Genomic DNA, 19527 nt, shown 5'->3' on the forward strand with positions numbered 1-19527 from the left:
GATCCAGGTTAGCGAGTCATCTCATCTTCAATGACAAGTACACGTCTGAAACGGCTGCTGGGAACGGCGGACTGGTGGAAACATGTTTCGTACTACGCATTCGCAACTTCTGGAAACTGGACATGGATCTACAATTGTTGAGGTCCAAGTATCATAAATAGTTCTGCCATTTCAAATGAAAGCCAAGATGCCCAAAACCTCTCCGTGTACAGATGACCATCAAGGGTTGAGGGGAGCCGAATTCGGGATTCAAAGAATCAAAGCGATACCTTGCAAGAGCCGGGCTGCGGCGTACTCACGTACTGTTGCAGTCCGTGCGGCTTCTAAGTGCTGCTTGGTAAGTGGAACAACGTAAGGTCCTTGTGAAGACGGGCGCCATAGTTCGATTATTAGACTAATTTCTAGATGTTGTTCACTGACGACGCCCCACTTCTCAAGCATCAGAAAGTGGGGTGTAGTCAGTGAACATTCCAATCATGAGGAACATGGACCTCTCTCAGCTTCTACCTCACCATCGTGACCACAACAGTGTAACGCCCCATTTACGATCAGTCCAAATTCTCGCGCTCAAAAGGAAAATTCGCTTGAACCACTGTGGACTGACCTACATCTAGGTGACCATTGTTGCATTGAGGCGGCTGCATAGAGAGTACCACGATTTCGGAGGTATACATCAAGAAGCGAGTTTAAAGAGAAACTTGAGTTGGACTGACCTTTGGTAGAGGTACCGGTGTTTTCCGATGCTCCAACGCCTCAGATGTGGTCTGCCTGGCTTCAAGTTATTAACCTAGGAATGATATCAATAATCAGTAGTCAGGGAATGCCTCGTGTCATCGAGTACCAAGTTGATACGGTGTCTTCATTCTCAGGTTGTACGATCACGAAAAAGCGATGATCGATATCACGATCGAGCTAGTGAGTGGAATGCATGAAAAGGTATGGCGAAGCGGAAATAAAATGTGACTGGTGCAGTAATAAGGGGTATGATGAGCAACTCGAATACAAGTAACGCAAAGATCTTTACTGACGCAAAACTACGTTGTACACTTGGAACTTGAAATGGTGACTTCACGGTCCCATTCAAAAGCCCTGCGACTTTTATCTTTCTCAAAGGCAGATGGTAAGAGTGCTGAGAAACGGATCGATCAGAAGGCACATGGCAGAGTGCGAGCGGAGCCCGATGAGGTCCAATGGTCTGTCTCATCCACTTCAGATGGGACCTGGACGCCCCACTATTGGAATATGTCTCGAAACAGCTGATGGAAAGATTGTTCGAATGTCAGGTCAACATCGCCACGCCTTGACTCGGTCCACCCACAACTTGAAGTACCGGTAATCATGCCAACTAGATATCGCTCGTCAGTCGATGAAGGGCGCCAGCAACGCAAAACTGGATGACCAGCTCGTCTAAGAATATCTCAGTAGTGAACATAAAACAGATCAGGATAAGTGAACGCACCAGATAGATTGAAATTTGAGCAGATGACGAGCTGAGTGACACGGTTGATCGATCGACCGCGCAATCATCGACTTGAAAGCGAAGCACGAGGCAGGCGACACTTAATGTGGTGCACACGAGGCCCTTTCATCCAGTTTTAACTTCGGTCCGGGTCTAGATCCAATTTGAGTGCCAATTTGAACCTACTTGTTGTCAATGGGAGATCGTAGTACTCAAATTACGATTGCGTACTAAGTCAGCTACCTTGGTCAAATCTCAGAACGGAACCCTCTCAATTCTCGAGGTGGTGAATTGCATAGCGATAGTGAAAGCAGGAACCAACCAGGTTGGTGGGGAGCAAAAAAGCCCGATCCATATTAGGTAAGTACTTGTGGCGCAGGGCGTCACGGTCCAGCACTGGCTTCCAATTATTTTGAGCAGCTAGCGTGTTAGCTCCATCGCTTCCTCATGATAATCTATCTCACCGAGGCAAGTCATTGCTCAGAAGCATAGTAATAAAGCTTACAAATGGTAAGATAGGCAACTTGAACTCAGGTGGACTGATGATGTTTGAACAGATCTAGTACCAATAATTATGATGTCCTTCAAGTCACTATCATAATATGATGCAATGTTAGACCCGGAATTCGGCCCTCACTGACGCTCAGCGTGCCGTGTCGTGGCAAGATAAGCAAGTTTTAACGCCTGTCTATCTCGGTCGCGGAACATATAGTAGCACACTGCCTTGGGCATTCTTGATATACCTCCAGTTCGCCGTTCATTAACAAACATACTTGCCATGGGACTGTGGTCCTGGAAAACGCAACACAATTCGCATGCGCAACGCAAGTTTATCGAACTTATATTCGATCGAACTGGAAAGTATGCCAACTGGGACCCACCCTCCGAAATTCAGGTGTGTTGTTGTAGTTTAAATACCCATCTACTGCATGTTGATCTCGAGCAGATTGGATCGTACGGAAGGATCGACAAAGATACGGGGAACTTGACCGTCGAAGGCAACATCTACTCAGATAACTTCAAGCAGTTCCTCATCGAGGCAGGTATCAACCCTGAATCTGATGAGCATCATGCCAAAGACTGTCCGGATGAGTCTGAATTCAAGACTTGGTCTAAAAACGTGAAATGCATCGACATGAACGCCGATGCTCAAGCGTGAGTTTAGCGTTCGATTCTCTTGTCTCGATGCTGAGATCGCGTTTCGATCGTTTCCACCAGAGGCGTGCCTGGGATTGCCGCAGCAAGTATCAAAGGGTCATGGGAGGTTAAGAAAGGCACAACTGGCGCTGTCTTGCTCATGAATAACCCTCGCATGAGGCACATCACGCCCGACGTTCTTGGGAAACTTGCGAGCATTAAACTTCTTCAGTCAATGCATCTCGTGACGAAGGTGTTTTATTGTCCTGCATTCTCCTTGTACCTCTCAGATACAAGTGAGCGTATTATTCCATCGCAAAGAAAATCGTTACAAATACAGGTGCAGGCGGCGAAAAGATCAGTATGGCTCTCCTGGCTTCCGCACCAGTTGTGGAACCCGTGGGCAGTCTTGAAGCAAAGGCTTCGTTTAAATGGTGGAGTAACACACAAACTGGATTAGCGCGCCACGGATGCAAGAAGGAGCATGTCTTTACACCCCTGTATGAACTTTTGCATGTCAGGCAACCTCGTAACAGGCGGTCGTCGCCATCCCCAGAACGTACCGGCGAACAGTTGTGAGTGCATTCGTTGCTGTTATCAGGCTGGCGCTTTGACTAACCGAGGGATATACTAGGTGGACTGTCCCTCCCGTCCCGTGGGCACCTCTTGGCGAGGATGGCACAGAGGTGCCGATATACATCAACGTGAGTTATCAGCATCTAACTGGTCAATTGTGTAGTCGATCACTCTTTGCACAGGATGGCACAGATTCCAGTGAGCCTGAGGAAGAATAAGGTCGTCAAGAGCATACCAGAAACGAATATGACTGTCAAAACGTTTCGAACTGCACATCGTGAATAGCTTCAATGCCACAGAAGATCATTTTAGTACAATCTCTATCAGGGTTCATGTGTGTGCGGCACCTCAGTTCCCGTTGTCAAGTTATATGGACCACCCGGACAGTCAACAAAAGCTATCAGCGATCTACTATTCCAGTGGAATCTCCTTGCGTGTTGTCTTTATAAGACTGGCAACGTGACCGCAGCGCCTGTGTGACCCAATCTCCGTCGACCATCAATTGTGTTGTCGTAACACCTGGTATTGACAGACCACACAGAGTCTATCATGAATCCAGAAAATTGATCGCCGCTGCGAGGTGGATCTCCTCATCGGGGCTCGTCTCATCGCCAATAGCAGTGTGGTAAAACAATAAGAAACCAAACCCCAGATTTGATATTGGATGATGTCTTCAAGAAAGGTCGTCCTGGTGGGGTACGTACGAAGGAGACACATTGGGTCCAGGATCAATAGAGGACAGGAACAACGTTTGTCCGCCTATCATTGTTCAACATCGCATTCCCAGACGTGTATCAATCAAAATTCCTGACAGTGCGGGTATGGGATGTAAGGTTGAGCTGAACCTGTCCGATGTTATCCAGTAGAGGATCACCAAACGGAGGCAGTGATTTAATGAAACTTCCCTATCATGGATTGATCTAGCCGTGATTGTTTGCAATACCACTGCCGCCAGTAAGCTACTTATGGAAGAGATGGAAGATAGTCTGATGGACTGGTGGGGACTGCCTGATTCGCCTACTTTACTCCGTATTTACTTCTATTTATTCTAGGTAATTTCGTTGGGCGCTGGGCGGCGTCTTAATTTTGAGCTCTCCTGATATTAATCTAACATCATGGTCGCGGAAGTTGCGAGCCGGATAGCTGGAAATTCCACACCTCGTTGCAACCTCGTTGCACATTTGATATCGGAGGGTTCATGCTGGGAGATCTGAGGAATCAGAATCGATCAGCTTAGTTCGAGGCACTTTCATCGATAAGATATAAACTTTCGACTCCAACCCTCCCAGCCAATCTTCAACAATTACTGTGTCAAGTGATCACTGGCTCACGGCGGTCCATGGAGGGACAAGTTGAAGTGTGCGGTTCGGAAGTTGAGGATCGCGGAATATACATGTCATTACCACATGACGCACAGTCATGTTACAATCTCATCTGGCGCATGAATAAGAACTTGGAACGAGAGGTCGAGAAAGTCGGTCCAAGTGGACGCCGGGGTTACGACAAGGACCTGCAGGGATGGAAAGCGGAAGCACACGATCTCGGCAACTGCAAACCTCGAAGGCGGAAACTAGCCTTTATCGGTAGGACAGGAGCTGGAAAAAGCACGGCTATCAATGCCATATTGGGAGCCCCAGTATTATCAACGAGAGCAGACGTGAGTGATGATTGTCACCTACTATTACTACGTTAAGCTTAAGCGCTCACTGATCGGAACTATAACTGAACTGCATCTCGCAGGGGTCAGCTTATTCACTGATACTTCACCTTTTTTTATTCTGACGCTTTCGGCACGTTGCGTGAGTAGCGCGTGTACATCTGTCCAGACTGAAATAATCTACGAAGATTTGCCCCCTTCAACTTGGAGAGCAAGCATCAAGTTTATAGAAAAAGATGAGTGGAAAAAAGTAAGTTTTCATGACCTTCTCTTGCACCAGACATACGGGCTGATGTTCCATAGACTCTGCATAATCTTCTAGATGATATTAGGTAGGTGTTCACAAAAAAGCCTTGTTTCCGCATCACATCCATCACGTACAGCGCTGTTTGTGAAGGTGGTGGTTTGAATATTGGACGTGATGATCTCAGACCTGCGTTGGATGCGTGGAAGGCTTTAAAAGAGGAATGTATTAATTCTCTATTTCGATGCTACTACGTAGTCTATGCTGATGCCGCTGTTGGTACAGGTTTATCCTCAGTAAGGCATGACTTTAAAATCTGAATTTTCATTGACTATTGCTTGCTGTAGCCTTCGTACACTATCATTCCCCCCGCCTCATCAAGACGTACATACACTCCTGGACCATGAACCTGTGGTGTCCATACTTGGTACCAATATTCAGACGACGGGCACTGGATTTGATAGTCTGGAGCTGCAGGAAAGTTGACAATGAACATTTCATACTCCATTGATATCTCTAAACCACGCACAGCTCCGGCCATATCTGACTTCGTTGGAGGAACAGCTGGTATGTCACCTAAATCTTAAAACCGTGGATAACTTTGTGATCATTCAATGTCCTCCAGTCGGAGCCGTCCCTATGGCATCTAGTAGACAGGTAAACATCTCAGCGACACTGATCGTGTGGTGCCTTCATTTTCAATTTTAGTGTTCATATTTACGGAGCGTTCGAAGTGCTCGCATCTGGTGCGGTCACACTTGTGGACGTTCCTGGTTTCGGGGATGCCAACAAAACAAGGTTTTGTAACGCTGTAAATATTTATTTATTTGCACTGACAGCATCTTCGCAGAACTAAGCGCACTAAGGAGTACTTGAAAAATGTTGAAGTAGTAATACTAGGTTCGAAAAGCGAGACGAATAGCTTCATCTTAACACTAATATTTGTATCAGTGGCAGACATCAAGCGTGCAGCTGATGACCAGGTAAGACAGATGAATATACTGATATGATTTGACTTCTCAATTCCATCGCTAGGCCATGCACATCTACTTTGAGAAATTGTAAGTGCTCGCAACTTCCAGGAACTGTATGCCCACGTATTACAGCTTGCATCAAATGATCGCTATAGATGGCCGCGTAGAATCGCTGTTGATCTTGCTTACCGGAGCGGACGTATGTCGCCGTCGTTCTCTCCGTCCATGTACCTCACACATTTATACTAGATACGAATCAATGAGGACCAGTTGCATCATCTTGGTTCAAATCAACGCCAGATAATCCAGAACATGTGCCAGGTACATATGCTAGGTTAAGTCAATATCAACTTTACGGCACTTATGCATGCAGTAGGAGATTGATCGTCTCAGCGAAAGCCTGGATGAGCAAGAAAAACAATTAGACGTGTTCTTTCTCGATTACTACATAGCTCCGAAAGATGGTCCTGAGTTTGCGGGACTGTCGGAGCGTCTACACTCGACCAGAGAAATGGTTTGACATTCATTTAGTCTGAGTACATGAATAGGTCTGACCTAATTTGCGATCCAGAAAGATCAGACAACTAGACAACTGCAACTGGCAAATGCTACCAAAGACACGTACATTGCAGTGCGTATACCTATTCAGTGTCTTGATATTACTCACGAGCATTTTGTCAGCACCAACGATCTGCTCGGGCACGAAATGTCTTTCTGGAGCTCTATCGTCAAGTGTACTGTAGTATTAAGCAGGTATGTAGATCAACTTTCTGCGATGTAACATAGCCAATTCTTTTTTTGTCAGGACTCTACCTGTCAACCTCCTTCGCTACCTATTTTCTGCATTGGAAGCATGGACTACACCCAACTTTTGGTGACGAATAAACGACACCGAGCTCCGGTGGTTTTTACTGATCTCGAAGATGTTTGTCTCACCTCTGGCTAACCGAAATATTATTGCTCACAGTCTTCCGAGTCTAGACTGGTATTCCGCAATTGTGTCGTTACATTCACGATTTTGGTTGCAAGAAAGCGATCTCAGATATCAATGCTCACGCGCACAGGTCAGCTTTACTATGGGAATCAATTGAGAGCTACTTTCTTTCTTCACGGCGAGATTCGAGGCTCGCAGCATATGAGGATGCAGCAAGAGGTCTGATGGAAACTCTCAAAGATGTCAGTCATGAGATTATTCTATAGTACGAACTTACTAATTCAAGCAAAAGACTGTCGACGAGATATGCAAAACTTCAGGAGGCAAGATGGACAACAGCGTAAATGAACTGGAACAATCTCTCCGAATTGAAGCTGAAAAGGTGGGCATCAGTCGCATCACACTCTCGTTTGCAATGATTGATTAGTATTCACGAAATATTGTCCATCCACTAGGCATCTGAGCGCAGTCTCAACACCATCAAGGTGCTCGGAGAGCATCATCAATGGCGCAGCTACCGTACTCTTATGCGCCGAGAGGGTGAATGGCGATCGACAGATCTCAACGAGGACCTCACCCTAGGCATATTAGAGGGTAATGCATCAAGGTTTGTCGCTTAGTGACAGTGAAGCTGCTCATCTGAATTGTCGAGAAAGTGCGTGGCACAGGTTATTTAACGATTTTCTGAGAACAGAAATCAACTCACTTGTTGTGGTAAGCACCATGGCGCACCGCATAAAATTTACGATTTATTGACTTGATTGAAGGATATCTCGGATCGTTCCAATGAGACAATCAGAGCTATCAGTAAGTAGTCTACTCCATGAATATGGCAACCCAAATGTCAGCCTCATTTCTGTGTAGAGAATCGAGCCCAACGAACGACAGCAATCGCACCACACATCGACAATGCATGTAACTTTATACACCCATTTGACATCATGAATCCTGCACGAGACCAGTACATGTCAGCCATTTTGACGATGCAACGGTAAGGTCTTCCGCCGTCGTCACAATCTGTTTACATTTCAACCGTGTCATCGCAGGGACTTTTGTGGGTCCTTGAAGGGACTTATGCGCGTCGCATTGGAGGACCACTATCGTGTTGTTGGAAGGGAATCTGGTGTGGGAATGTTTCAACGGATGAAGGTGGGTAAAACCCCAACTCCTTGTGAAGATCAGAAATGTTGTCTTACAATAGGCCCAGGATCTAAATGAGGAACAATTCAGTCCAAAGAAGGCTCAAGAGTTGTATACTGGGCTCATTGACCAGGTCATGACAGCTGTCCGAATGGCAAGGAATAAGGGGGAAACAGCACTCGACGAAGCACTTGCCCGTCTGTATGCAATCATTGAACGTTCTCTTGTTTGTAGGTTACGCTGCCTTCAATCTGAACAGGCATCAATTGATTTTGATGTCAGGTGTGCAGGGAGATGATCAAATATGCAAGACCACGCGGAGGAATATGCAGAAATTCCTCGACGAAGAATATAGCGCACCGCTGGCAGAGGTGACGATTATCACGGATAGGTACAAAGAGCACGGCGACACAGCGCTAAGATGGTGATAATAGTAATCATATATCAATATACACATATGTAGCAGTGAGGTTGGAATCATACATTATGATATGGTTTGGATTCAGCGTCGAGATTCACCTTTGCAAATACCCAAGATCTTAGGTACGGACGAATACATACCAGTACAGATATATCAAAGTATGGACAGCAACATGAAAAAAGCGAAATGCAGAACAAGAAAGCAGCCAGAACTCAAATGGATGGCGTGTACAATACGCGCAGGGGGCTCTGGGAGCGCGAGCGCGAGTGCAGGTGAGAGGAATAGTATGAAGTGAATGATAAAAGCATAGACAGTGAGAAAGTTTAATGTCATAGTAGGTTCGTCAATCTCTGGCGCATGCGCTCCCGCGAGCATGGGACGACATATAAAGAGAATGCGGGGAGAAAACCGACGGCAATTGTGTGAACGGTTGTGGAACTAGTTCCGACATCTGCGAAAACTCCTCAGGTGATGATCGTAGCCGGTGCGTTGCATCACTGGTGTTGCTGAAGCTGGGAATCGGCTGGCTGTAGATTGAACATCTCGATACAAAGATGGACTGCTTACCTATATCGAAAACGACTGAAGCAATGATTATCGGTAGTCCGGGAGCAAGCTACGGAACCCACCACAAAGGTTACTAATGTGACAGTGTTCCCACCAACTCCATCTTATGATGAAGTCGGCGATGTCAGAGGTCTTAAAATGATTGCATGGCCAGTGATAGCCTTGCGCAGAACTAATCCTCAGCTTGTCAGTGAGTTGTACCCGTACTACTTACATGACAACATTGGGGCCTGCGTCGATGCATTGCTATGATTCATGTGAGTGAAGAGATTCGTCGAGCATACGACTTGTCCGACATAGAAGATTCTCGGTGATTGACATTAGCCTGACCTATGTCACGGCGAGCGGATATGAAAGAAGCAAACAACCAGCGTCGTCAGACGAGATTATGAGGAGTGGAAGCTTGGATCACCATCAGTAAACCGGTGAGTTCTTGCTGGGGATTATGCTGATTATGGTGCTTTTACATGGTCATATATTGCTTTATATCACTTTATATTACAATGTGACGAAAACCTTTCCTATATATTACGATATATAACGATATATGACGATATCTTCTTCTCACAGGTTCTCTGATGACTGTGCGTTATTAGCTCGTTCGCGAGTCTATTATTCATCTAGCGACGAACCATCATGCAAAATCCGCAAACGAGTCACTGACTCCTAGAGTGTATCAACTGAACTCTGGTTGGGATGAAGGGGATGTGCAGATCCAAATCGGTCGGAAAAGTCTAATCTCAGCGTTTGTTCAGCGTTATTACTTGTACAACCATGCTTACACCTAAAGTATAATCTAATGCAGTCCAATCCTAAGGTTGTCTATCGCAAATAAAATAAAAAAAGCGTCCTAAATAGTCGGTACGATCTTCCGAATATGTGCTGGAACGAGTGCAGCAGGTAAAGGCGTAATCTTGTCAAGTGGGGCGCGTTTTGCAAGCGCCAACAACGTCAACCTCAGCTTCTTAGCTACAGGGTCCTCCTCCGCCCCATCCAAATCCATCGCATCGTCCTCAACCTTCACCCCATCATTTTGCTGTACCTTGCGGTCAAGCTCCTCTAGCGCTTGAACGGCACACTCCAATGCCTGTTCTAAGACTGCAGGACCCTCGGGAATTCCAAGGTCACTTAAACCAGCTTTCTCCAACTCATCCGGAGTTCGGATAAGTGCTGCCATATCCAACTGCTCGTGTTGTAATGCCTGTATCAGACGGAACACCGTTGGCCGGAATGTGAGGCTGGCTGCCATTTGTGCTTCCATCGCTGGTGACAGAGGCTCTTTCAATACTGAGTGCAGATATGCCGCTGTGGTACAAAGCAGCTCGTGCCGGCCACGAGTGACGACATCAACTAGATGTTGCTCCACGTATCGAGCCACGGACGTGCCAAGGGGGTGGGTATGTTCCGTCTGGCGCTGTGTCACGTAAGCGGTCGAACAACTTCGGAAAGTAATGAAGGGTGACTCACAGAAATCTCTTCTGGCGGGCGAACAAATTCGGCTATGCTTCTAACGTAGGCGAAGCCATTAACTCCACCGTATACCACGTCTCGTACGTAGTCCCATGCCTCCTCGGCTTTCTCATCCGTCCAGTACTCGCTGTCAACCCCGGCTTTCAAACTTCTTGTAATGGGGCGGTTCTCAATACTGGCTCGTATAGACGTAGCCAGTCTCTCTTCGGAACATGCCGACGTACCTAACTCTGCCCCCAACGCCGCAAAAGAACCAAAATCAGATGGAAATGAATCGCGTTGGGATTCTGTCGACTGAGGCTCTTCATCTTCTTTCTCTTTTAGTTTTGCCCGTGTTGAAGCATTGCGGACAATCGTCCAATGCCTACGTCGTGGTGTGGATTGTGAAGTTGAGGCTGCAAGAGTGGCTAGCGTTGGAGAGGGACGTGTGGAAGGCACATTAACTGGACCTGGAAAGAGGGGTTGCGTTGTATCATCTGTTCGAGGAGAAGGGTAAAGTGGATTAAGTTGAGGTTTAGATAGCGATTCGGGCACCAAGACATTGAGAAGGGAAAACGGATCTTCCACTAATATACCGTTAGAAATGTGCAACACGTATGAGTAGAAAGTTTCGCACTCTCTGTGTAGTCGAGACTACCGTCATGGAGATGGGGTAGGCCCTCCTTCTCGATTCTCAGGCGTTCTTTTTTAGTTCTGTAACGCTTGCCTTGGCACCAAAGTAACATCAGAAACTTTGACTCAAAATGCTGCTCCGAAAACAATACCTTTGATTTTCAGTGCAACCATCATTTTTGCCCAGTCAGAGCCAGGGGGAAATGCCCCAACACCTTCCTTGGAGCCAGGAAGTCTCCCTTCTGCATCAATGCCCTCTGAGATACCCGCTGATGCACCCTTCTTGTAAGGTCCTCGAGGCCCACGCCTGATATACTGTTGGGGAACAGAAGACGGGGTGGGCGACGCGGCAACTTGACTTCCTTCAATCTCTCTCGGAGTGGATGTCGTGATATGATCGTCGTCTTCATCAATATTCAAAGCAGCATCCTCATCCTGCTCCACATCAATGTTCCAATCCGTCTCGTATTCAATAACATGCGCAGATGCCTTGGCGATATGGTCGAGTCCCCATACTTCAAGGCGTTCAGCTTCCGTGTGATAGATCGTTCCGGGAGGATTGAATATTTTGGCATTGTTGACGACTAGGCGGAAATCTGTCTGAAGAAAGGGGAAAAAAAACGTAGAGTTTAGCTTGTGTCGCGTGATGCCCCCTCTGCAAGGGTTCCATCCAACCATGCAGGCTAGCCACCTTGTTTCTTTGAAATTGTTTGTGTGAAAACTTAATTATCTGAATCGCAAGACCGATGGAAGGCGTGGAGACGATCCACTGCAGCAGGGTTGAGGTAGAGTATTACTCACAGTAAACTCTTCCAATGAACGGTACTTTCCCCTGGCGACTTTCGTAGACATCGTCCCAAGATCCATAGGATGTTTAATCAGTTCAGCGTATCCTTGAACTCGTGAGGGATCCACAGGGGAAATAAAAAATGCATAATCGTCCTTCCTGTAATGCCACACATCCATCAGTATGGGTATAAAACAAAACACCCCTCTCACAAACAGCAACTCACTTCTTCAACTGCCCAATCAGCTTCGCCAATACCTCCTTCAATGGCTTGAGCTTCATAGGCCTTGGCGCTTTCTTCATCTCTGCATCCTGCATGGAACCAAGGTTTTTCAGTTTTGACTTCTTTCCCATCTTCGCGGCCTTAATGGCTTTGAGTGAGGGCAAGATGAGCGTAATTCCAGATGGGACATGACCGTTCTGCCTAGTTTCGACAGCTGATTGCGACGTGGAGGCACCATCTTCATCTGCTGCAAAAGAGTCGAAATCGTCCATGCTCGAACAGTGGGTGTGTTGATTATGTAATGGTGCCCGAGATAAGCAGGGACGATGATCTAAATCTTAGCGCGGTTGGCGAGTATCGTCCATATGGCTTGTCATCGATACGTCGATGCATTTCTGGTTTCATACACGAGTCGACCCATTCGTGTTTCAGGGTGGGTTTCTATTTATGCCGTATCGTTTTTTTACCGAATCGTCCGTGTCCATCGCCAGGTAACGACTTCTTCTTGCATACAAATTCTACTTATTCCCGCACTAGTGAATTATTTCAAAGAGGTCGTTTATGGCTGGGGGATTCAAACGAACCTCCTGCTAAATTAGCGGAGGTTTGCGGTTTATATAGGTGGTAACCTCTGGGTCTAGGCGAGGTGACCGTCGAGCACTGAATAATCCCACTTCATTATGCGGTTACCGCGGAACCTATGGGATCTTCGTCCGTGTCGATTTGGCTTTTCTCACCCCAGCTCCACAGCAGTACTGGCACGAGGCTGCGGACGCCGTGTGTTGTTCTGCTATAGGTGCGATGTGAATTTCAAAACCATAACGCTCGACCTCAATTAATATTTTACTATGACAATTCATTTTATAATCAGCGCGGAAACCTATTCAAATGGCCGCGGAGTACCCCGAGCGAAACCTCAGGTCGTTACTTTCAAACGGAACATAATTAACGCGCCACCGCAATCGGTTTCAAATTCCAACGTTGTGGTGGAGGTGCTCCTCAGGGTTGATGATACTTAAATTTTCCACAGGTTGATCTTTGCGTCGTGGCGCAGTAATTTTACGGGGAGATTGCCGTTGATTAACTATCAACATTGTCCCTGCATAAGCCTCATGCTTGACTATTTTTTGGGCGTCAGGCTGTATCTGGGTTCGAGTTGGATCCGTTCTCATCGTCTTCGGACTTGGCATCGTGACGCACGTTGCAACGCTTCACACCGGAGCGGTGAATTCGCGGCTATCGAGGTTTGGGTAACTACGTATGGGTGCGCAAAGGAACAAGATTACCTTGGTTAGGCATACGGCGGTGATTGTTTACATAGAAGGAGAGGCGACGAGCTGTGCATGACTCACATGTCATGATGAAGTGTATACGACTGCGTCACGACGAGTGAGACATATATGAGAAAGTGAATGAGGGTGCCGACGGGTGCCTTTGGAGGTGTAGACTATGTATTTTAATGTTATGAATGTCATGGTGATTAGTTGTATCGTGGCATCGCGGACTGGAGTGGATTAAAGTTAATCGCGTGGGGTATCGGACGATTACGGGATAGAATTCCCATGGACTAGAGTGAAATGAATACTTCTCGATATCATTTTCACAGCCACGGAGTTTAAATGAGGAATTAATGGACCTTTAATATGAGCCGAAATAGGATTGTTCCTGAAGAAAAAGCATGTAACTTTTTTTTATTGGTAAGAAAACGTTGCCGGGTGGAGGCGTTCGGGAATGACACGTAAGGAAATCGGGGATATATACATAAACTACCTTTACAATTGTCAAATTCTCAAGTTGACCGTAACCCGACCCATTCATTATCTCTCTCATTTCAGCTTCCAAGGTTGTCCATGTGTTCTTAATTTCACAACTAACCAACACCTTTTTTCATTCATTTATTTCGTTTTATTCAATGTCTACTCCGACGACGGCTAATATTCCATCAAACTGTCATACGCCCTCTCCGATTCCTTCACGACGCATTCAACACGAGCATCGACTTCCTCATCACGATACCAACAAACGTACACGAAGGAGCAACTCAGAAAATATGACTGTCGAACAACCTTCTTCCGCCTCTGACTCTTCATCACAAAGTGGTATGGCAGACAACGAAACAGAGCCAGAACAACAGTCAGAACTATCTTCTCAAACCGCTCCAGCTCCTAAGAAGAAACGCACACGCACTCTCACGACTCCGCACCAATCTGCTGTCTTACACGCACTCCTCGCACAGGTATATTTCTTCCCTCACAAACCAACCTTATCAAGGCGTCTAATTGTTTCCTCTAGTCTCGCTTCCCGACAACAACAATGCGTGAGGAGGTAGGCCGCCAAATTGGTCTCAGTGCTCGCAAAGTCCAAGTATGTAACATGCTCATGTGAATATCATACCTTGCTCACAAATCTTCATGACAGATCTGGTTCCAAGTCAGTTCTTCCAGCTTTTTCCGTACTCTTTTGTTGAAACTCATATCGATTCGTGATAGAATCAGCGCCAGAAAGCCAGGCGTCCCCAGAGTGATTCTGCACCGTTATCTCGTCCAACTCATTTTGGGCCCTTCCCAGGCGCTCCGCAATCAACTTCTTCCTCCCATACAGCTCTTGATGTTGGTATGGCGGAATCATTCCCCGACATTTCAGGAGCTTGTGCTCCGCGGAACCCCGTGCCTAGATCAGGTCCGCCACTTGACCCTGGGCTTTCAGGTCCTGGTATACCCGGACGGTGCACGTCACCCTACCCCACCTCTTCAGAAGAGTATCCCCGCATTGCAGCGAGCCCCGACTCCACCTCATCAATGCAAAACCGCAGCTCTCGCGGCCTTGAGGACTTTCCCAGCCTCACGCTACGTGAACCTGTTCCCCGCATCCTTGCGTCACGCTCATTTTTAATGCACGAGGGCGCACAGTCCCCTCCCTCCTCGCGAGTGCTCCCACCCATTCACTTTAGTGCCTTGGAATCACGCATCAGTACTGACCCTTACATGTCACCAACGTCCTCACTACCTCCCTCTCACCTATCTTCTACCAGCATTATGCACCAACACGAGCCCACACGCCACACAGAGCGCACCTCCACAGTGACAGGCATCCCGCCTCCTTTCGCACTGCAACCCCAGCCGCAGTGGGATCCGAATAGCTTTGCGCCATTCACCCGCCCGGAGTTCGCTTCATTTTCGAGTCCATCAAGGTCTGGGAGATTCCTCTCCTCTGAATCTCGTGATCGCTTTGCTCCCCACGTCTCCCCAGAATTGCACAACACAAGGGAATATCATCTGTCCTCAGGCGAGCGCCAGCTCACCTCGCCCTCAGTTCTGCGTCCGTTCAACACTTTCCGTGATATAATCGACCCCAGAAGGTACCCTGCACGCGAGTCATCATCTAAAGACGCCAGCTCCAAGCGCTTAGACGATGACGAACCCCGCCGGAACCGTTGATAATCTCTTTCCCCACCTGTGCATAATACTGACGCTGACGCTTTTGCGCTCCTTTCGATTCACGATTGAAATATTCACGCATTCCATGAAGAAAAAAATGACGAGTTTCCCTAGCCAGCCCCGATATACCATGCTCGTTCCTTACCGCAACCACCGTACAAAAGTACAACTTTTAATCACTCGTTTTTTTTCCGCGCTCTCGTTCGTTTGCGTTATTGTTGTCTGTTCGATCGTTGCCGCACACCCTTTTATCCATATCATCTCTCCTGTCTTAATCGTCTATCCCTACGGAATTCCGTCATACTAATCTCAGTACAGCCTTTATAACCACTGTTCTTTTACCACTTATATGTCATTTTTTCGAGCGCTTCCCCATCTTCACAGAACTATCTCTATTACCACTATCTTCAGCATCTTGCCAAACAATACATTTAACTTTGGCATACCGAACTCCATAGTTCAACCAACGCTACCGATTTGATACCTTGCAGATGCCAGTTACTGTTACTCAATTTTAACCAATTAATGCTAATTCATTACCCGGCGCGACTCTGAGAAAGTACTATAGATCTAGGCGTACGCGGTACTACTACTTCCAGGAAAAGTTAAACAGGGCTGTGAACGGGAGAATTCCGTTACGCGCGCGACATCGTGTTGCGATCCATGCACCAAGATATCTTGTGAAAAAAAAGATGCAATCATATCAGGTTCAAGATCAATGGAACCATCCACTAGCTGGGTGAGGATGTACCCCACGGTCTTGCAACTAATGCCCCCGTCACCTTCTTCTCCCAATCTACGCAAAATAAATGAATTACAATTCAATCGCAGTGGCATTGGAACTGCTTTTGATCGCCGCAAGACGGACGCGTAATAAGGCCCGGGTTCGTAGCCTCGTCTCCAGCGCAGAAGCTTCCTCACCCCCGGAAGGACGTGTCAACGGGGGATCTACAGTCAACGACACAGAGTGCGAGGTCGGGGTCGCAACATCTCTCTGGGCCAGCCGTTGCTCCCTTTCAAGTCTCTGCAACAACACTGCCCGCATATCTGTGGAAGTGCGTATTGATGGTGCGGTTGTTCTGTTCCTAAATTCATATGTCGCGACTTCCCGACTGCTACGCCGGATATGCTCCGCCACATCCAAAAGGATATCGACGTGATTAGAGTTGTGCGGCACTGAAATAGGGTTTAGATTTTGGGGGAGTCCCGATGAAGAGGCGGGATGCGCGTTGACGGTTCCAGGATTGGTGACGAGGCACGGCGATGTGTTGGTGCACTGTTCTTCTTTACCTTTGTTTCTGTGTTTATGTTTATCTGTGCCTCCGCCCGGCGTACCGCACGGACAAGCGATAATTTCCTCTCCAGCTAACATATTCCTGTCATCGGTGCATTTAGCGATAGAATCGGAAAACAAGCTCCGGATCCTTTCGCGTTGATGCCCTGCTGCCGACGTACGTTCTTCCCCGAGAGGCATCAATACATCTGAGCGCCGCTCGAGAGAAGGATGAGAAGACAACGAAGCAGGCGGCGCATTGGCAGAAAGGTTCGACAACTGCGAAAGAAGGACAGGCGTATGATCACCACTGCTGCTCTCATCACGGGCATCTCGGTGACCTGATGGATGAGGTAAAAATTCAGGAGCGACATCGTTCTTCCGTGCGGTTACGCCTGCGAGATGCTTGTTTCTCGATGGTGTGGGTTGGGAGAGATGAGCCTGAACTGATGCTAGTAAAGTGCGGTTTCGAGGGGGGCGACCGGGCGTGCTCGGGCGTTTATGCGACGTAAAAGCTATAGGCTCTGAATCAATGTCCATCTTATCAACAGCATCTACTGGAACATGAGCCGGTGCGGGGAGGACAGGGGAGGGTCTAAGATCGAATTCTACAGGCGTATTGAACTTCCGATTTCCGGGGGTATATGATTCCGCTGTCTCTTTGGAATCGATGACAGCGTTCGGCACAAATTCTCCTGTTATGCGTGGTAACGTGCTACACGAGGCACGTTCACTCTTGGCCCGAGGAGGTGTGTTACGACCTTCTGGTTCTTTTCCTTTTGCCTTTGTAGAAGTCGTCAGCTGCTCCTGAGTGTTGTCAAGGTGACTCTGTCGATCATTGGAGGTATCAGGTATATCTCGACGCTCGCTGACGCTGTGAGTTCGTCGAAAGTTCCTGCGATCTTGGGAGAGATAGTCTGAAGAGCTTTCTTGAAGGTGGGTTGCAGGAGGAGTTCTTCTGTGCTCAGGATGCCGGGTTGGGGAAAGAGGTCGAGCTGACGGAGATTGGAATCGGAACCGATGATGACGGTGATGGGGCGACCGTGATCGAGAACGGGAATCATAACACCACCGATTCTCTCTTTCCTGCTCGTGGGGCGGAGGATCTGGGGAGGTATCATACTGTCCAAATTCAGCACGGATCCCCGAGTTCGTTCAGAGAAAGGTCACACCTGCACTAAATTGTCATAAATCGATAAATCACGGCCACTCCGCATATAACAGTATACCTCTAGGACCAAGTTAGAAATATAGAACAGAGTTACATATGGATGAGAAGAAACCACTGACCATGTGCAAAATGTTCGGCATTCGGGTGCCTCTGGCCTTCGGTATAAGGAGTGTCTAGGTCTAGGAACTCGGAGAGAAGTTTGACGGCAGATTCAGCTCGTATGTCTATTGATTTCATGAGAGAAACGATAAACGTTGTGAGGAACTAGAACATATGTCAGCGATACGAGTGAGGCGCGGAGTAGCCCACAAACGACTACAATAACATGTACCTCAACATCAAGATTTTGCCAAACGCGCAGTTCACGACGGAGAAAGATGGTGGCTCGACTGATCATGTCTGGAGATGCTGCAAACTGAGCTGGACTGGGGTAAGGACGATACCGGGTGAATGAGTTAGACGCGACATGCTGGGCGAGATGAGACACGTGTGTAATTACAAGAAGAAGCACACACCTTTGCATAGAGATGACTTTGGTACACCAAACGTCTTCTGGCGATTGCTCGTTCAAGTTCATCAGCATCGTGACGATCCCTGCGGCCCCAGTAGCGATTCCTACGTGCCTGTCGGGCAACTCGTACACGAGATTCCCCCGTTGGTAATAACTGTGGTGACGAGGAGCGTGGTGGGGGCAAATAATGTTTTTGATAATCGAACTGCGAGCGTATATGATGTATAAGATATTCACCGATCAACTGGGAGCACAATGGACACTTTTGTGATTGCTCTAGAAAACATGGTCACCAATTGCTGGAATAGAAACGGGGCGCTGGGCTAACCTGCCCAAATAGAAATGCATTCAAAGCAGAACTCATGGGAGCAAGTTGGAATGACAGCTCGATCAACCAGGGATTGCAGACAAATAACACAGTGATCATGACCTAGGTCTTCATCATTCAAAGTCAAAGGGTCATTCGACAGCGGCGGAGAGGTCGGAGACGACTCGAGTTGAATGCGCTTAGAGCTAGGCCTGGTAGGGCTGGTGCTCATTCTAGGCAAAGTACTAAGTAGTACGAGTTGAGTATGAGTAATTATCAGACATTCAAGCAGCAAAAGCCCCGGGAATCAGTTGCTATCCTTACATAATCAGGTACATCATAACGGTTCAGTTACTCCGCGGGAGAGTTGAGAATACAATTCATCAAGGCCAGAATCAAGACTTCCCAAACACAATTGACTCAACCGTCAATTTCTTTCAATTCTTGATCTTCTGCGCACTGAGCTGTGTTTCCCTGTGAGCGACAAAAAGCGTTGGAGTTGGTCGGGACTCGTCTAAATCTCGTTCAGAATAACGCAAGGACGATATGAGTTCATTAGCCTTCCTAGTGACTGAATTGCAAGTGTGTTTGTGTTCACGATGATAATCCGCCAGATCCACTTATACC

At 47.4% G+C, this 19527-nt stretch overlaps 5 protein-coding genes across 5 annotated transcripts; 3 read left to right on the forward strand and 2 right to left on the reverse strand.

Moving 5' to 3' along the window:
* Nucleotides 1-2237: 2237 nt before the first annotated feature.
* F5891DRAFT_956626 (uncharacterized protein) lies at nucleotides 2238-3390 on the forward strand (the record flags this gene model as incomplete). The annotated part of the gene is made up of 5 exons (XM_041375419.1): nucleotides 2238-2354; nucleotides 2406-2614; nucleotides 2678-2892; nucleotides 2943-3171; nucleotides 3231-3390. 5 exons carry the CDS (start codon nucleotides 2238-2240, stop codon nucleotides 3388-3390), a joined length of 930 nt encoding a protein of 309 aa, XP_041223476.1.
* Nucleotides 3391-4245: 855 nt separating this feature from the next.
* Nucleotides 4246-8735, forward strand: F5891DRAFT_1046663 (uncharacterized protein). The gene is made up of 27 exons (XM_041362308.1): nucleotides 4246-4830; nucleotides 4979-5079; nucleotides 5133-5161; nucleotides 5213-5292; nucleotides 5357-5369; nucleotides 5421-5547; nucleotides 5602-5640; nucleotides 5699-5730; nucleotides 5782-5871; nucleotides 5924-5973; nucleotides 6025-6056; nucleotides 6109-6134; nucleotides 6180-6246; nucleotides 6297-6368; nucleotides 6424-6561; nucleotides 6619-6678; nucleotides 6729-6800; nucleotides 6853-6972; nucleotides 7029-7223; nucleotides 7274-7363; nucleotides 7437-7588; nucleotides 7638-7695; nucleotides 7749-7788; nucleotides 7846-7972; nucleotides 8028-8130; nucleotides 8189-8351; nucleotides 8404-8735. Exons 1-27 carry the CDS (start codon nucleotides 4512-4514, stop codon nucleotides 8547-8549), a joined length of 2541 nt encoding a protein of 846 aa, XP_041223477.1. The 5' UTR covers nucleotides 4246-4511; the 3' UTR covers nucleotides 8550-8735.
* A 1106-nt stretch (nucleotides 8736-9841) lies between these two features.
* Nucleotides 9842-12493, reverse strand: F5891DRAFT_1046668 (uncharacterized protein). Its single transcript, XM_041362309.1, has 6 exons — nucleotides 12205-12493; nucleotides 11993-12137; nucleotides 11344-11791; nucleotides 11196-11285; nucleotides 10577-11145; nucleotides 9842-10523 (listed from the first exon to the last, which is right to left on the reverse strand). The coding sequence occupies exons 1-6, from the start codon at nucleotides 12471-12473 to the stop codon at nucleotides 9960-9962; spliced, it is 2085 nt and encodes a 694-aa protein (XP_041223478.1). The 5' UTR covers nucleotides 12474-12493; the 3' UTR covers nucleotides 9842-9959.
* Nucleotides 12494-14113: 1620 nt separating this feature from the next.
* F5891DRAFT_1191534 (uncharacterized protein) lies at nucleotides 14114-15638 on the forward strand (the record flags this gene model as incomplete). Its single annotated transcript, XM_041367466.1, has 4 exons — nucleotides 14114-14437; nucleotides 14494-14565; nucleotides 14620-14631; nucleotides 14691-15638. The coding sequence occupies 4 exons, from the start codon at nucleotides 14114-14116 to the stop codon at nucleotides 15636-15638; spliced, it is 1356 nt and encodes a 451-aa protein (XP_041223479.1).
* Nucleotides 15639-16153: 515 nt separating this feature from the next.
* On the reverse strand, nucleotides 16154-19178 carry F5891DRAFT_1112725 (uncharacterized protein). The gene is made up of 6 exons (XM_041363742.1): nucleotides 18922-19178; nucleotides 18598-18869; nucleotides 18414-18551; nucleotides 18202-18346; nucleotides 18084-18142; nucleotides 16154-18033 (listed from the first exon to the last, which is right to left on the reverse strand). The coding sequence occupies exons 1-6, from the start codon at nucleotides 19130-19132 to the stop codon at nucleotides 16453-16455; spliced, it is 2406 nt and encodes an 801-aa protein (XP_041223480.1). The 5' UTR covers nucleotides 19133-19178; the 3' UTR covers nucleotides 16154-16452.
* Nucleotides 19179-19527: the final 349 nt, after the last annotated feature.

This window comes from Suillus fuscotomentosus (genome assembly GCF_016647785.1).
Source record: "Suillus fuscotomentosus strain FC203 chromosome Unknown F5891scaffold_43, whole genome shotgun sequence".
NCBI classification, from domain to species: Eukaryota; Fungi; Basidiomycota; class Agaricomycetes; order Boletales; family Suillaceae; genus Suillus; species Suillus fuscotomentosus.

Bases quoted from the DNA above. Each gene is read 5' to 3' on its own strand.
- F5891DRAFT_1046663 (XM_041362308.1), top strand. From the start codon at position 4,512: ATGGAGGGACAAGTTGAAGTGTGCGGTTCGGAAGTTGAGGATCGCGGA. The intron at 5,974-6,024 runs GTTCGAAAAGCG...TATTTGTATCAG, and splicing joins TGTTGAAGTAGTAATACTAG to TGGCAGACATCAAGCGTGCA. The intron at 6,135-6,179 runs GTAAGTGCTCGC...CACGTATTACAG, and splicing joins CACATCTACTTTGAGAAATT to CTTGCATCAAATGATCGCTA.
- F5891DRAFT_1046668 (XM_041362309.1), bottom strand. From the start codon at position 12,473: ATGGACGATTTCGACTCTTTTGCAGCAGATGAAGATGGTGCCTCCACG. The intron at 11,146-11,195 runs GTGCGAAACTTT...ACGGTATATTAG, and splicing joins TAGTCTCGACTACACAGAGA to TGGAAGATCCGTTTTCCCTT. The intron at 10,524-10,576 runs GTGAGTCACCCT...TACGTGACACAG, and splicing joins GCCCGCCAGAAGAGATTTCT to CGCCAGACGGAACATACCCA.
- F5891DRAFT_1112725 (XM_041363742.1), bottom strand. From the start codon at position 19,132: ATGAGCACCAGCCCTACCAGGCCTAGCTCTAAGCGCATTCAACTCGAG. The intron at 18,347-18,413 runs GTACATGTTATT...CATATGTTCTAG, and splicing joins GGCAAAATCTTGATGTTGAG to TTCCTCACAACGTTTATCGT. The intron at 18,034-18,083 runs GTGTGACCTTTC...GAATTTGGACAG, and splicing joins TTTATGACAATTTAGTGCAG to TATGATACCTCCCCAGATCC.